The 12,610-nt window shown below is 37.1% G+C and overlaps 1 protein-coding gene and 1 long non-coding RNA gene across 3 annotated transcripts in view; one reads left to right on the top strand and one right to left on the bottom strand.

Annotated features, from left to right (window-relative positions):
- Window positions 1–12,610, top strand: part of LOC106053346 (uncharacterized) — a 61,781-nt gene that overhangs the window by 10,319 nt on the left and 38,852 nt on the right. For both annotated transcript variants that reach the window (XM_056020226.1, XM_056020227.1), the window contains exons 3-6: window positions 6,419–6,536; window positions 6,717–6,791; window positions 7,101–7,189; window positions 8,747–8,820. In XM_056020226.1, the coding sequence (XP_055876201.1) occupies window positions 6,419–6,536; window positions 6,717–6,791; window positions 7,101–7,189; window positions 8,747–8,820 (356 nt within the window). The remainder of the gene's footprint in view (window positions 1–6,418; window positions 6,537–6,716; window positions 6,792–7,100; window positions 7,190–8,746; window positions 8,821–12,610) is intronic.
- On the bottom strand, window positions 7,035–10,648 carry LOC129924578 (uncharacterized). The gene is made up of 2 exons (XR_008776560.1): window positions 10,345–10,648; window positions 7,035–7,262 (listed from the first exon to the last, which is right to left on the bottom strand). It is a non-coding gene; the product is annotated as an uncharacterized LOC129924578 (long non-coding RNA).

Genomic DNA, 12,610 nt, shown 5'->3' with positions numbered 1-12,610 from the left:
CGAGAAATCCTCTCATTTAAGTGAGAGTGTGTGCGCCCCCCGCCCCGCCCATCCCATTTTAAGAGTACGACCCCTCCCTTTCCCACAAGCAGAGGGCGATTGCGATTATATTTATCACCAACACTCCCCGACATAATAAAAATATTTTAGAATACTTTTTAATCATAAGAATTTACATTAGTAACTAAATATTCAAACAAATTGAATAATCATCCATTTAAAAAACTAGCCATTCAGCCTTAGGGGTTGGTGATGGACGGAAGCAATGAGCGGAGAATCATCTCTACCTCCCCTCCCCTGAATCCTGTGATGTCTATTTCAAAAACGTCAACCCAATGAAAGCTGGTGGGCCTGATGGAATAAAAGGGCGAATCTTAAAAGAATGTGCTGAACAACTAGCTGAACCTTTCCAAGATATTTTTTCTACTTCATTACTAAACCATGAGATACCACCTGTGTGGAAGTCATCTATAATTGTACCTGTGCCAAAGGTTTCCAAACCAAAGGAAATGAATGACTATAGACCTGTTTCACTTACTTCCATTGTGTCTAAATGTTTAGAAAAATTGGTTAAAATGTTTCTTCTGAATGATCTTTGTAATAAGTTAGACCCTTTACAATTTGCTTACCAAAAGGGTAAAGGTGTAGACGATGCCATCCTAAATATTTTAAACTGTGTCTACAAACATCTGGACTTACCGAACACTTATGTAAGATTGCTCTTTATGGATTTCTCATCAGCTTTTAACACTATACAACTTCATTTACTCATTGAAAAGATGAAAGCGTTGCAGATTAGTCCATACATAATACTATGGGCTAATGAATTTTTGACCCAGAGAGCTCAGAGGGTTAGGGTAAACAATGTTATATCTAATGAACGCATAGTTAACACAGGGGCGCCCCAGGGGGCTGTAACATCGCCATTGTGGTTCATTTTGTACACCAATGATTTTCAATCCGATAGTTATTGTTGCTCCTTCACAAAATTCGCTGATGATGCGGCTCTTCTTGCCCTGCTCTCAGAGAGCTCAGACGTAAATGAGTATTTCAAAGAACTAGAACACATTGAGGAATACTGTAAAGATAATTTTTTATTATTAAATGTAAAAAAAACCAAAGAAATGATAATCGATTTTCGTAGGGACAAGAAGGGAAATGATATTGTTTCTGTAGCTGGAGAGACTATTGAAATTGTGCAAACCTTTAAATACCTTGGTACTATCCTAGACAATAAACTAAATTTTACTGCAAATACTGATTATATCAGCAAAAAAGGGCAGCAAAGATTACGACTACTAAGAAAACTGTCCTCGTTTAATGTTAGCGAAAAGGCCTTGGCTATGTTTTATCACGCTCACATCTGCAATATTTTAAGTTTCAATATCACTGCCTGGTATGGCAATCTGAGCATTAAAAATAAAAATAAACTTAATAGAATCCTAAATGCTGCTGGCAAAATCATTGGCAAAAAACAAACCCCATTTGGGCAGTTGTTTGAGACAAACATCTATAAAAAAGCTAACAAGATCCTCGAAATAAAGAATCACCCTTTGTGATTTTACCATCACAAAAGAGATACAAGACACCGATAGCAAAGACAAACAGACACAAACACTCTTTTGTTCCCCTGGCAATCAAATCATTAAATAAGAACAATCTGGTATAAACTTTGTCACATGTAAATTATGAGTGAGTCTGGTGTGAATGTACACTTTGGTTTCTTATAGTTATAATGTTTTTTGTTTGGTGTAATGCACAAATTGTAAGACAAATTTCCTTACGGATAATAAAGATTATTATTATTATTATTATTATTATTATGACTCAGGAGTCATTTTTTTTCCACACATTCTCATGATTGTCATTTTCCCCATTCTGTCAGCTTTTCTTAAGTTAGAATCGTTATAGTTGCTATTTATTATAACGTCACCGACAGCCCATAGCCTAAGGATAACATATACGTTAACATTTTAAAACTACTTTCAAAATTAAGGTCGCTATTAAAGAGTGCCTATATAATTATCCGGTGCCTAATTTTCCGCCTTGTCAAAAAGTGCCTAATTATCCGGTGCCTAAATTTCCGGGTGCCTAATTATCCGGGTGCCTAAATTTCCGGGTGCCTAAATTTCCGGGTGCCTAAATATCCGGTGCCTAAATATCCGTAAATACGCGGTGCCTAAATATGCGGTGCCTAAATTTCCTAAATTCCATCAACACAGCCCTCAGGTCAGTTTCCCTTCAAGCACAAACACAACTCAAAAAATATTTCACGTGGGAAAACACAAAGTCAGTCGGGGGGGGGGGCAAGTTTACAACAATATATTATCCTTCAGCTTGGTCATCTTAGATTAACTATGCAGATGGCAAGGTTTCCGACTTAAGATTGGTAAAGTTGGTGAGTAGTGGGCTGAGATCAGCTCATTGAATGCCTCCGTCGTCTTAAAGTAACTGGAAAGAGAAGCGAAGGGAATACAAATTTAAAAAGTTTCATTTTGGATCTAATCCACTTCTCAAACTTTGGTAATAGGAGTTGGCAATACACTCAAAAGATTTTCATTACTAAACGACATTTCTACACAGTATAGTTACTGATGTGGTACGTAGACGCATGGGCGTAGCCAGGATTTTTTTCGGGGTGGGGTGGGGGGGATGATTTTTCCCCCCTCCCCCCCCCCCGCGAAAAAAATTATTTGTATGTATGTATGTATGTGTGTGTACATAATCTTTATTGCATTCTGACCCTTCATTCTTTCGGAACACGTTTATTGTGCCCTAGAATAGGTTATTCCTGTAGTTAGTGGAAAAATTGTTGACTCCCAGCCATTGCTAGCAAGGGGGTCAAGGGGAGCGCTAGGAGCTGATATTGAATGCCCACAAAATAAATATTCTGAGGTACCTACAATGCATTTTCCTGCTATTAAAAAGTCTTATTTCAAAAACCTAGTGTGCTATTCTTACTGACTTAGACCCTCCCGCACCGTTCGGCGCATTTGCTGTTTCCACAAAAATCTGTCACTGGTAATGTCTGAAGCCTCTTCCCTCCTGCTCTGAGGACCTCCATGAATGTGTGGCGCCAAGTTGTACTAGGATATCATTGCAACTCTTCTTATGCGTAATTCATTTTGTAGGAGAACATGTCCCGCAAACCTCATGCGACGCTCTGTCACAATCTTACTAAGGGGTCGACTTCCAGTTCGGCATAGGATTTCCTTGATTTAGACCCGATCTCTATAACTAACTCCTAAAATCCGTCTTAGCTATATTTGTTGAGCCACATTTAGTGTTTTTCAATTTCGGCAGATGACTATTCACTGCACTTTATTAATGGAGCCCCGCCACTGGTAGAAATGTGTAACCTCTCTTGAATACGCTCTTGGAATTAGGTGACTGTAGTTTGCTTTAGATTTTATATCGAAAAGGGAAGTTTTATCGTCAAAATCATCTGTTGGGGGTTTTAGAACAGTGATGCCCAAAATACGGCCCGTTGGCCAGATCCGGCCCGCGAAGTGGTTCCATCCGGCCCGCCGAAACGACGGCACAAAGTATAGAAAATCCCTTCTCCAAAGGTTTGATAAAGTTAGTTTTACATACGTTAGCGCCCTAACTTTGTCTCTGATAGATTGCTACCAGGACCTTTAACATTGTGGTTATGAAATGGGACTAGATGTATAATCTAACAGAAAAAGTGAACGGATCTTTACTTTGTTGTGGAGCATGGTAATAAGCCAATGTATTTGATTTGTGGCTGTTTAAAAACAAACAACAAACAAATATAGCAGCATTCTTGATTTGAGTCGCGAATAAAATATTGTTAAACTACACCTAGAGATTGACGGATTGAACAGTTGCCAAAAAGAGATGATAAGAAAATGAGTCGGTGGTTAAGCTAGATAGAAAGTTGCTCACATTTTAAGTAGAGAAATGAAGCCATTTTTCCGAAGGGTAGAAAAGAAGATAAACTTCAAACATCTGACTAATTAATGTAAGTGATAGATCCAGTGTTGCTAATAAAATAGTTTTAGTTCATGACGTTTTTGTATCTTTTCGGTCATGTGGCCCATGACACTAGAGTTGGAAATTAAAATGGCCCGCAGGTCGAATTAGACAGGGCATCACTGCTTTAGAATAATATTGAAGATAGAGGTTTTCCACCTCAAAACGCTCTGTAGGGGGATATTAAACTCAAAACCATCTGGAGGAGAGGAGTTTCAACTCAAAACCCACCATTGGCTTGGCTACGCTCAAATAATTTTTGTGTGTAATTTGCTTTTTTTTATATTGAATAGGTATTTTTTAGCTTCAAATCCCGCTGGCGGGGGGTTTAAACTCAAAACCCCTTTAGCTACGCTCATAGATTTTAGAGTGTGTAAATTGTTTTTTTTTTATTGAAGATGTATTTTTTAGCTTCAAACTCCACTGGAGGGGAGTTTAAATTTAAAACTGAGTCAAAACCCATTTAGCTACGCTTACAACATTTTGAGTACATAATTTGCTTTTTTTTTTCATATTGAAGAGGGGTTTATCGTAAATTTTGGAGGGGGTTTTAAAATCAAAATCTTCCTTAACATTGCTCTTGGATTTTGGGGATTGTCGTTAGCATTTTTTTTGTTTTGTTTTATAGAAGAGGGGGATTTAACGGCAAAACCCCCTGGTAGGGTTTTTTTAATTCAAAACCCCCAGTAGGGGTTTTAAACTCAAAACCTCCTGTTAGGGGGGGTTTTAAACTCAAAACCCCCTGGTAGGGGGTTTAAAATCAAAACTCCCTTGGCTGCGCTGTGGAAGAGATGGTTTAGCATTAAAATATCACCTAAAATAAACAAAATTAAGCAAAAAAATTGTCACTTAAGTCCGTCTCCCCCCCCCCGGTGGGGGAGAATTCATTTCGGGGGGGGGGCGGTTTGAACCCCCAACCACCCCCCCCGGCTACGCCCATGCGTAGACGTATACTTCGGATCTACCCACTATATTTCAAAGCATGAGATATTATTATAGCTAATGCCGAACTAGCGATTGAAACAGTCTTATTTTTTGTTATGTGGGTTGTTATGACATTATTTGTCAAGCAAACAGGTTGAACATTCAATAAAAAGTCTCGGTTCCTACATACAAGATATCCATCAACTATTTAGCCACTGTTCGCTTCTATTTATTTAGGCTTTCAAACAAGTGTCTTTAGCAAAGTCGTTAATACAGTAACTCAGAAGACGGAAAGAAAACTTCAATAGACCGCCAGCGGACAACGGCTTTGTCTGTATGAGCTGAGTGAAAATATGCCGATCGCAACTGGGTCTGCATATTCATGTGAATCCCTGCACGCATCCTTAATCTTCGGAATCGAAGACATTGCCATTAATGCACTTGTCGTCTTGGCTTTGTTTCTTTGATTTTCGATAGACTGAGCTGTAGGGGGAAACAATTTGATAAATGTCCCCATTCCCAATTTTCTTTCACTTAACTCCCTTGCCCCTTGTAGATATTTAACTCTCTAAATATATTATCTACCTTTTACTTTTAAAACCTTTTAGTCTATCACTCACTAACACATGGGCTTTGTGCTTTAGTTTAGCCAGCTATCGGGTGTCTTCTTCCGTTTGTCTTTTAATTATGATTGTAGGATTGTATCATGGTTGCGTTGATTATTTTATTTTTATTGTGGATGTCGAATACATCTTTTATTCTTTGAAAGGATCAGTTGTTTTATATGTGGTCAATCTTTTCTTTATTTTGATGCTCATCTTAAGTTATAGATCATAATCACATTCATTAATTTATAGTTCGTCTCTTGAAATCTTGAAATGTGGCATTTCAAAACAGAGCATGCAAGTTCGGTATCGATCTTAGACTATTAATATTATAGAGTATATATCTTGTAGTATTTGTCAAAATATAGATAACCAGTTTACTGTTTCTTTTTAGATTTGTAAACATTTTAATTGACCTTTCGCCTTGTTTTCATTCACATAATCCCCCCGTTTAGCTTCCAAACTCTTCATGGGTTAGGGAACATAGACACTGGACGGGTATTTCGAAAACGACTCTAACAATATTCATGCATATTTTTGCGAAAAAATAAAAACCTAATTGGCAACATAGTGAAAACTCTGGTTTGACCGTTAGAACTTTTCAAAACAAAATCATCGTAAACTGAAATTTGTGTTACGTGTTTTTAGTTTGAGCAGCGGGAATTTCCGCACTCGACTCTAATGTTTTTTTTTTGTGTTCAGTAAAGAGTTGAACAAATATATACACAGTAATTGAACATTATGCGCACCGTTTTATGTAGAAATCATTAGCTGGACTGTTACTAGTAGAATTTATAATATATCAAGAAATATAAATATAGATTTAGGTAATTATTAGTAGAGCAAATGAATATTATTATACAATATCACAGCCGATTCTTTACTTTTTATAGTTTAGCTAAATCACGCCATCAGTACGAGTCAGTTCTGCAAGTTATTGATGACTATGAGACGAAATTGAATTGGGATGGCCTCACTTTCACGCCAGACTATTTTAAAGCCAAAAAGAAGGTGTGCTCTTACCTAACAATTAGTTCATCCGTGCGTCACGTTTTTAGAACATGATGATTTTATTTATTTTTTCTTTTAAAAAATTCATTAAACGAACATTTAATAACCAACAACTTTGTCTTCCGATTGAGAGAAATCAAATTCCCCGTAATAACATTTGAAAACATTTGACAACTGCAGGATTGCCTCGGCCTTGCAGCCAAATCTATTCTGAGACAAGCTCCTGAACTTCGAAAGAAAGAAGAGATCGAAAAGGTACAATAGTAGGAATGATCTAAAACATATAATAAATGTATTAACGTATTTTTTATATCTACATAACTTGAAGTATGCGAGTTTAATAAACCCACAACGGCTTGATAATCCAAGTTAAAATGTCATTGTTTCGTCAACTGTAATAAGAAATAAATACAATGCACAAAAAATAACGAAGTTTTTCTCCGAAAGATTCAACTTGTAGTCCTATTATTGCTATACTATAAGTAACAAGTTACAAGGCATTTTTTAATAAGCTTTATAATATCGAATGATGCCAAATTAACCAATTTCAATTATCTCCAAAAGCTTCTAATAGCTCTACGAAACATTCCTGCTTTTGCTGAATATCCAATTAAGATGCAAAACGATGTGTGTAAAGTTGGCCTCTATCTAGAGTAAGTAGATGTCATTTCTTCTTCAAAACTTTTCGTCTTGGACAGACGTTTACTATAGCAAATATAAGTAGACCTGAAAAAAAGTTGTATGATTAGCATTATATTATGTTGTATACTTATCAAGCATGAAATGTAATTATTGACATGGTTTAACGATAAATAATGTAAGGCTTACTCAATTCACTTCTAAACATTAACATGTCAGCTTTCTACAAACTATTTAACAAATACGTTGACCCGAATATAATGGCCCAGTACTAGCAGTACCACCTAATCCTAGTTCAATTTTGAGTTCAATCCATAAAATATTGACTTGTGGGATTTCTTCAAAGGTTTTCTTTTCCTCTTTCTGGTCTAACATAGCATAAGTAACTCAATAATGTAGGTCATGAGTTACACTAATCCAACAACAACTTCCTGTGAAGTTATACTCATTTTCTAAGCTTATAGCGCAACTCCCAGACCCCCAAGATGGCAAAAAGGTGGAGCGTGCAAATGAATTATTTTTGTTCCAGGAGGTAAACGCTGAGAAATACTCTGAGAAACACTTGGCTAAAGGCTTCAATTGTCGACTAAATAAAAATGTTATCAAAAGATATTTTCTAAAACATTTTTAAATTACATAAACTTATGGAGTGGAGAGTTAGTTCAAAGGTCAAAGGGTTTCCTTAGATTAGAAATAACGTGTTGGGAAACACACGTTTGTTATTAATTTCTAAAATTGCCAGTTAAATGGGTTCCGACTGGATTAACTGCAAGGTGACCATCCTTTCATGGATAACTTGACAGTTGCTATGAGTCAACCACCTAGCCCTGATGTTATAGCTCAAAGCCCTTTATCGCCTATAAGAAGATGATAGATGGATATGTCATCATACTGTCATCATGTTGTTCTCACACTGTCAACACAATTCTGTCATCAATCTGTAATCATACTGTCATGACTATGACACTATAACCCCACTGCCATCATGTTGTGATTACACTGTCATGACACTATAACCCCTATGCCATCATGTTGTGATTACACTGTCATGACACTATAACCCCACTGCCATCATGTTGTGATTACACTGTCATGACACTATAACCCCACTGCCATCATGTTGTCACTATACTTTAATCTACTGTCTTCCTACTGTCATCATACTTCCTTCACCTTCACCTGTTGGACCGTTGGGGCACCCCAAAAGATCTGTCAACCGCCTTTTCCATTCCTCTCTGTCCTGTGTCATCATATTACTATCATCAAATTAATACCATAGCGTCATCATACTGTCATGACCCTGTTCTCATAGTTATGTTGTCATACAATCATCATGGTAGTATTGTATTTGACTCATACTTTCGTTGAAACAGAACAGAGATCGGGAAAGTTGGAAAATTTTTGGAAATTACTTTCATTTTGTCCAACAACAATCTTGATCATATAAATACTAGATGGCTTTGGTATCATCCTTTCAAAGAATAATATTGGAATTGAAATGCTATTGTAATTTTAACAGGGATACAACTGGTGACATCATGATTTCGAAAATCTTAAAATGTTATTTACAGATACGAAGAAAAACGAGTTATTATCCGTGAGGGTCACAGAGCACATTATTTCTATATCATTCTCTCTGGTACAGGTATAGTTGACTTTGTGTATATCATCCTTTTTGTTCAAAGTATATATGACTTACTAAATCATTCTCTCTGGTACAGCAGGTCTAGTTGATTGTTTCTATGTTATCCTTTGTTCGCGTTTAATTGCACTATTTCTCTACACCCTTTCTCTCAAATACATGTAACTATTCTAGAGTTATAATGAACTATTTATTATCCTAACTGTGCCGACACAGTTTAATTTATTTAACAAAATGCAAGAGCTAAGCAATAGGCTACCATTGATCAACTGAGAAACAAGTCGAGAATACTTTGTGTTTTCCATATGTGAGCAGGTCAGGAGTGGCGCTACTGAGTGAGGCCCTTTTTATTATTATCTGCTGCTCAACATTTATTCATTTATAACAGTAGGCAGGTGGTAGCTCTACTGGGTGGGCCCAATCTGTGCACCTCGGTTTGCGACCAAGGGGCTAGAGTCGCCTAAGCAACCAGACAGCACAATCAAACTAAACTAAACTAATCTAGCTAACTAAAAGAACAAACTAAACTAAATTTATAAAACAAAACTTATATACACTTTATTTACAACAAACTTACAAAGCAATAAAAATGTAGATGAATACGAAAATAAAAATAAACTTTACAGAAACAACCAAATAAACTTAGAAATAAACAACTAATCAACCTGACTATACCACTACAAACACTAATAAGAAACCCAAATTTCTATCTTTACTAGATTACACCTAAAAATACCAACACTAAACACAACAGTACAGCAGACAGCTTAACTGTGGCAGTAATCTATACTAATAAAGGCATTAGCTATTGCAGACAGTAAGCTACTAGCAACAGAACTACAGCAGTACCACCGCAGGCAGCTATAATGGCAGTACTATAGCAGTAATGGCAGTACTATAGCAGTAATGGCAATAAGACAGTAAGGCAGGAATTATAGCCTGCAATTACAAATATAAACAAACATAAGACATAATAACAAAATAATAATAACTAGACCTAGTCTAGCACATACACATACCTAAATGCATGAGGTAAATAAATACAATTACCTGCATGTAACTAATAAAAGCCATACATACTAAAGTCAAAGTCTAAGCCACGACCAACACAGGTCAGGCTAGACTACAATAAACATAAATATAAGTCTAGGCTCAACAAACTGAACAAAGCCGCCATGACAGCGATGCTTAGGACGCAGCCATCTTTTACATTAAAAAGTAGGACAAACTGCCAACTTAATAGAGTGGTTATCCTAGCAATAAAATATTAATAAAAATACATAGGGAACATAAAATAATAAAATATTTCAAATAGAAAAACAAGGGGATCATTAAGGATGGCGCAAGGGGGTGACGCTATCCAAGTCTACGGAACTTCCGGTTCCATCAGAGGTAATCCTGGCTAATTAACTAGCCAGTGATGTCACTCCACTAATCAGTCTACATCTAGACTATAACAGTAGATGTAGGAATAACTAATACAAATACAAACTAAAGAAGTAAAAATAAAAACATTTTCCAACTTACAGGCTGAAATTTACACTACAATTACTAACTACTAACTCACTACCTGGTCACACAGACCAAAGGTCAACACCGGAAAAAGAAAGAACTGACCGCACCCTTTCTATTTATAGAGCCAGGTCATGACTCACCTAAACTAACTCTAACATTAAAGAGCTGGCGGGAAACATGCATACACTCAGCACTAGCCTAGATTGTTTACACAAATTAACAACAGATAAAAATAGATAAAAAATTAGATCTAGGATCGCCAGCTCACACATATATGTGAAGTTCATAATGAAATCATTTTAACTGTTGAAATCAATAAATGGCATGGGCGTAGCCAGGGGGGGGGGGTTCTTGGGGTTCAAACCCATCCCCCCGAAATAAAATCCCCCCCTTGGGGGAGGGGGGTGGGGGGGAGTCGGAATTTAGTGACTGATTTTTTGCTTTGATTTTGTTTATTTTAGGTGAGCTTTTAATACTAAACCATCACTTGCCCTAGCACAACCAAAGGGGTTTCGAGTTTAAAACCCCCTACCAGGGGGGTTCGAGTTTAAAAACCCCTACCAGGGGGGTTCGAGTTTAAAAACCCTTACCAGGGGGGTTCGAGTTTAAAACGCCTACCAGAGCGGTTCGAGTTTAAAAACCCCTACTAGGGGGTTTGAGTTGAAAACCCCCTACCAGGGGTTTTGAGTTTTAAACCCCCTACCTGGGGTTTTTGCAGTTAATCCCCCTCTTCTATAAAACAAAACAAAAAAAAATGCAAACGAAAATCCCCTAATTCCAAGAGCACAGTTAAGGAAGATTTTGATTTTAAAACCCCGTCTAAAATTTACGATAAACCCCCTCTTTAATATAAAAAAAAAAAGCTAATTACGCACTCAAAATGTTATGAGCGTAGCTAAATGGGTTTTGACTCAGTTTTGAGTTTAAACCCCACTTCAGTGGGGTTTGAAGGTAAAAAATACCTCTTTTTAATAATAACAAAAAAAGAAAATTATACACTAAAAATGTTATGAGTGTAGTCTATGGGGTTTTGAGTTTAAACTCCCCTCCAGTGGAGTTTGAAGCTAAAAAGTACCTCTTCAATATAAATAAAAGAAAATTACTTACTCTAAAATCTATGAGCGTAGTCAAAGGGGTTTTGAGTTTAAACCCCACGCCATCTTCAGTGTAAGAAAAAAAGCAAATTACGCACTCAAAATGCTATGAGCGTTGCCGAAAGGGGTTTTGAGTTTAAACCCCCATTCAGAGGGGTTTGGTGCTAAAAATACATCTTCAATATAAAAAAAAGCAAATTACACACTAAAATTATTTGAGCGTAGCCAAGCCAATCGGGGGTTTTGAGTTTCTTCTACAGATGGCTTTTTTTTTTAAGTTTAAAACCCCTCCAGATGGTTTTGAGTCTAAGATCCCCCTACAGAGCATTTTGAGGTGGAAAACCCCCAACAGAAGATTTTGACGATAAAACTTCTATTTTCGATATAAAATCTAAAGCAAACTACAGTCACTTAATTCCAAGAGCGTATTCAAGAGAGGTTACACATTTTTACCAGTGGCAGGGCTCCATTAATAAACTGCATTGAATAGTCATCTACCGAAATCGAAAAACAGTAAATATAGCTCAACAAAGATGGCTAAGACAGATTTCAGGAGTCAGTTATAGAGATCGGATCTAAATCAAGGAAATCCTATGCCGAACTGGGAGTCGACCCCTTAGTAAGATTGTGAGAGAACGACGCATGAGGTTTGCGGAACATGTTCTCCGACAAAATGAATTACGCATAAGAAGAGTTGCAATGATATCCCAGTACAACTTGACGCCACTCATTCCTCATGGTAGGTAGGAAGAGGCTTCAGACATTACCAGTGACAGATTTTTATGGAAACTGCTTGACGTCAAATGCTCCGAACGGCGTGGAAGGGTCTAAGTCAGTAAGAATAGCACATTAGGTTTTTTAAATACATCTTTTTAATAGCAGGAAAATGCACTGTAGATACCTCAGAATATGCATTTTGTTGGCTTTCAATATCAGAAATAGTGCTTGGAGGCGGGGCTTCGCCCCGCGCTGGGGGAGCTCCTAGCGCTCCCCTAGACCCCTTTGCTAGTAATGTCGGGGAATCTACAATTTTTTCACTAACTCATGGAAGAACCTATTCTAGGGCACAATAAACGTCTTCCGAAAGAATGAAGGGTCAGAATGTAATAAAGATTATGTACACACACACACACACATAAATACATATATTTTTTTTCCCGGGGGGGGGTCGGGTGTTGGGAGAA

Source organism: Biomphalaria glabrata, chromosome 2, assembly GCF_947242115.1.
Source record: "Biomphalaria glabrata chromosome 2, xgBioGlab47.1, whole genome shotgun sequence".
Lineage (NCBI taxonomy): Eukaryota > Metazoa > Mollusca > Gastropoda > Planorbidae > Biomphalaria > Biomphalaria glabrata.
This window is presented reverse-complemented; position numbering and strand designations above follow the sequence as displayed.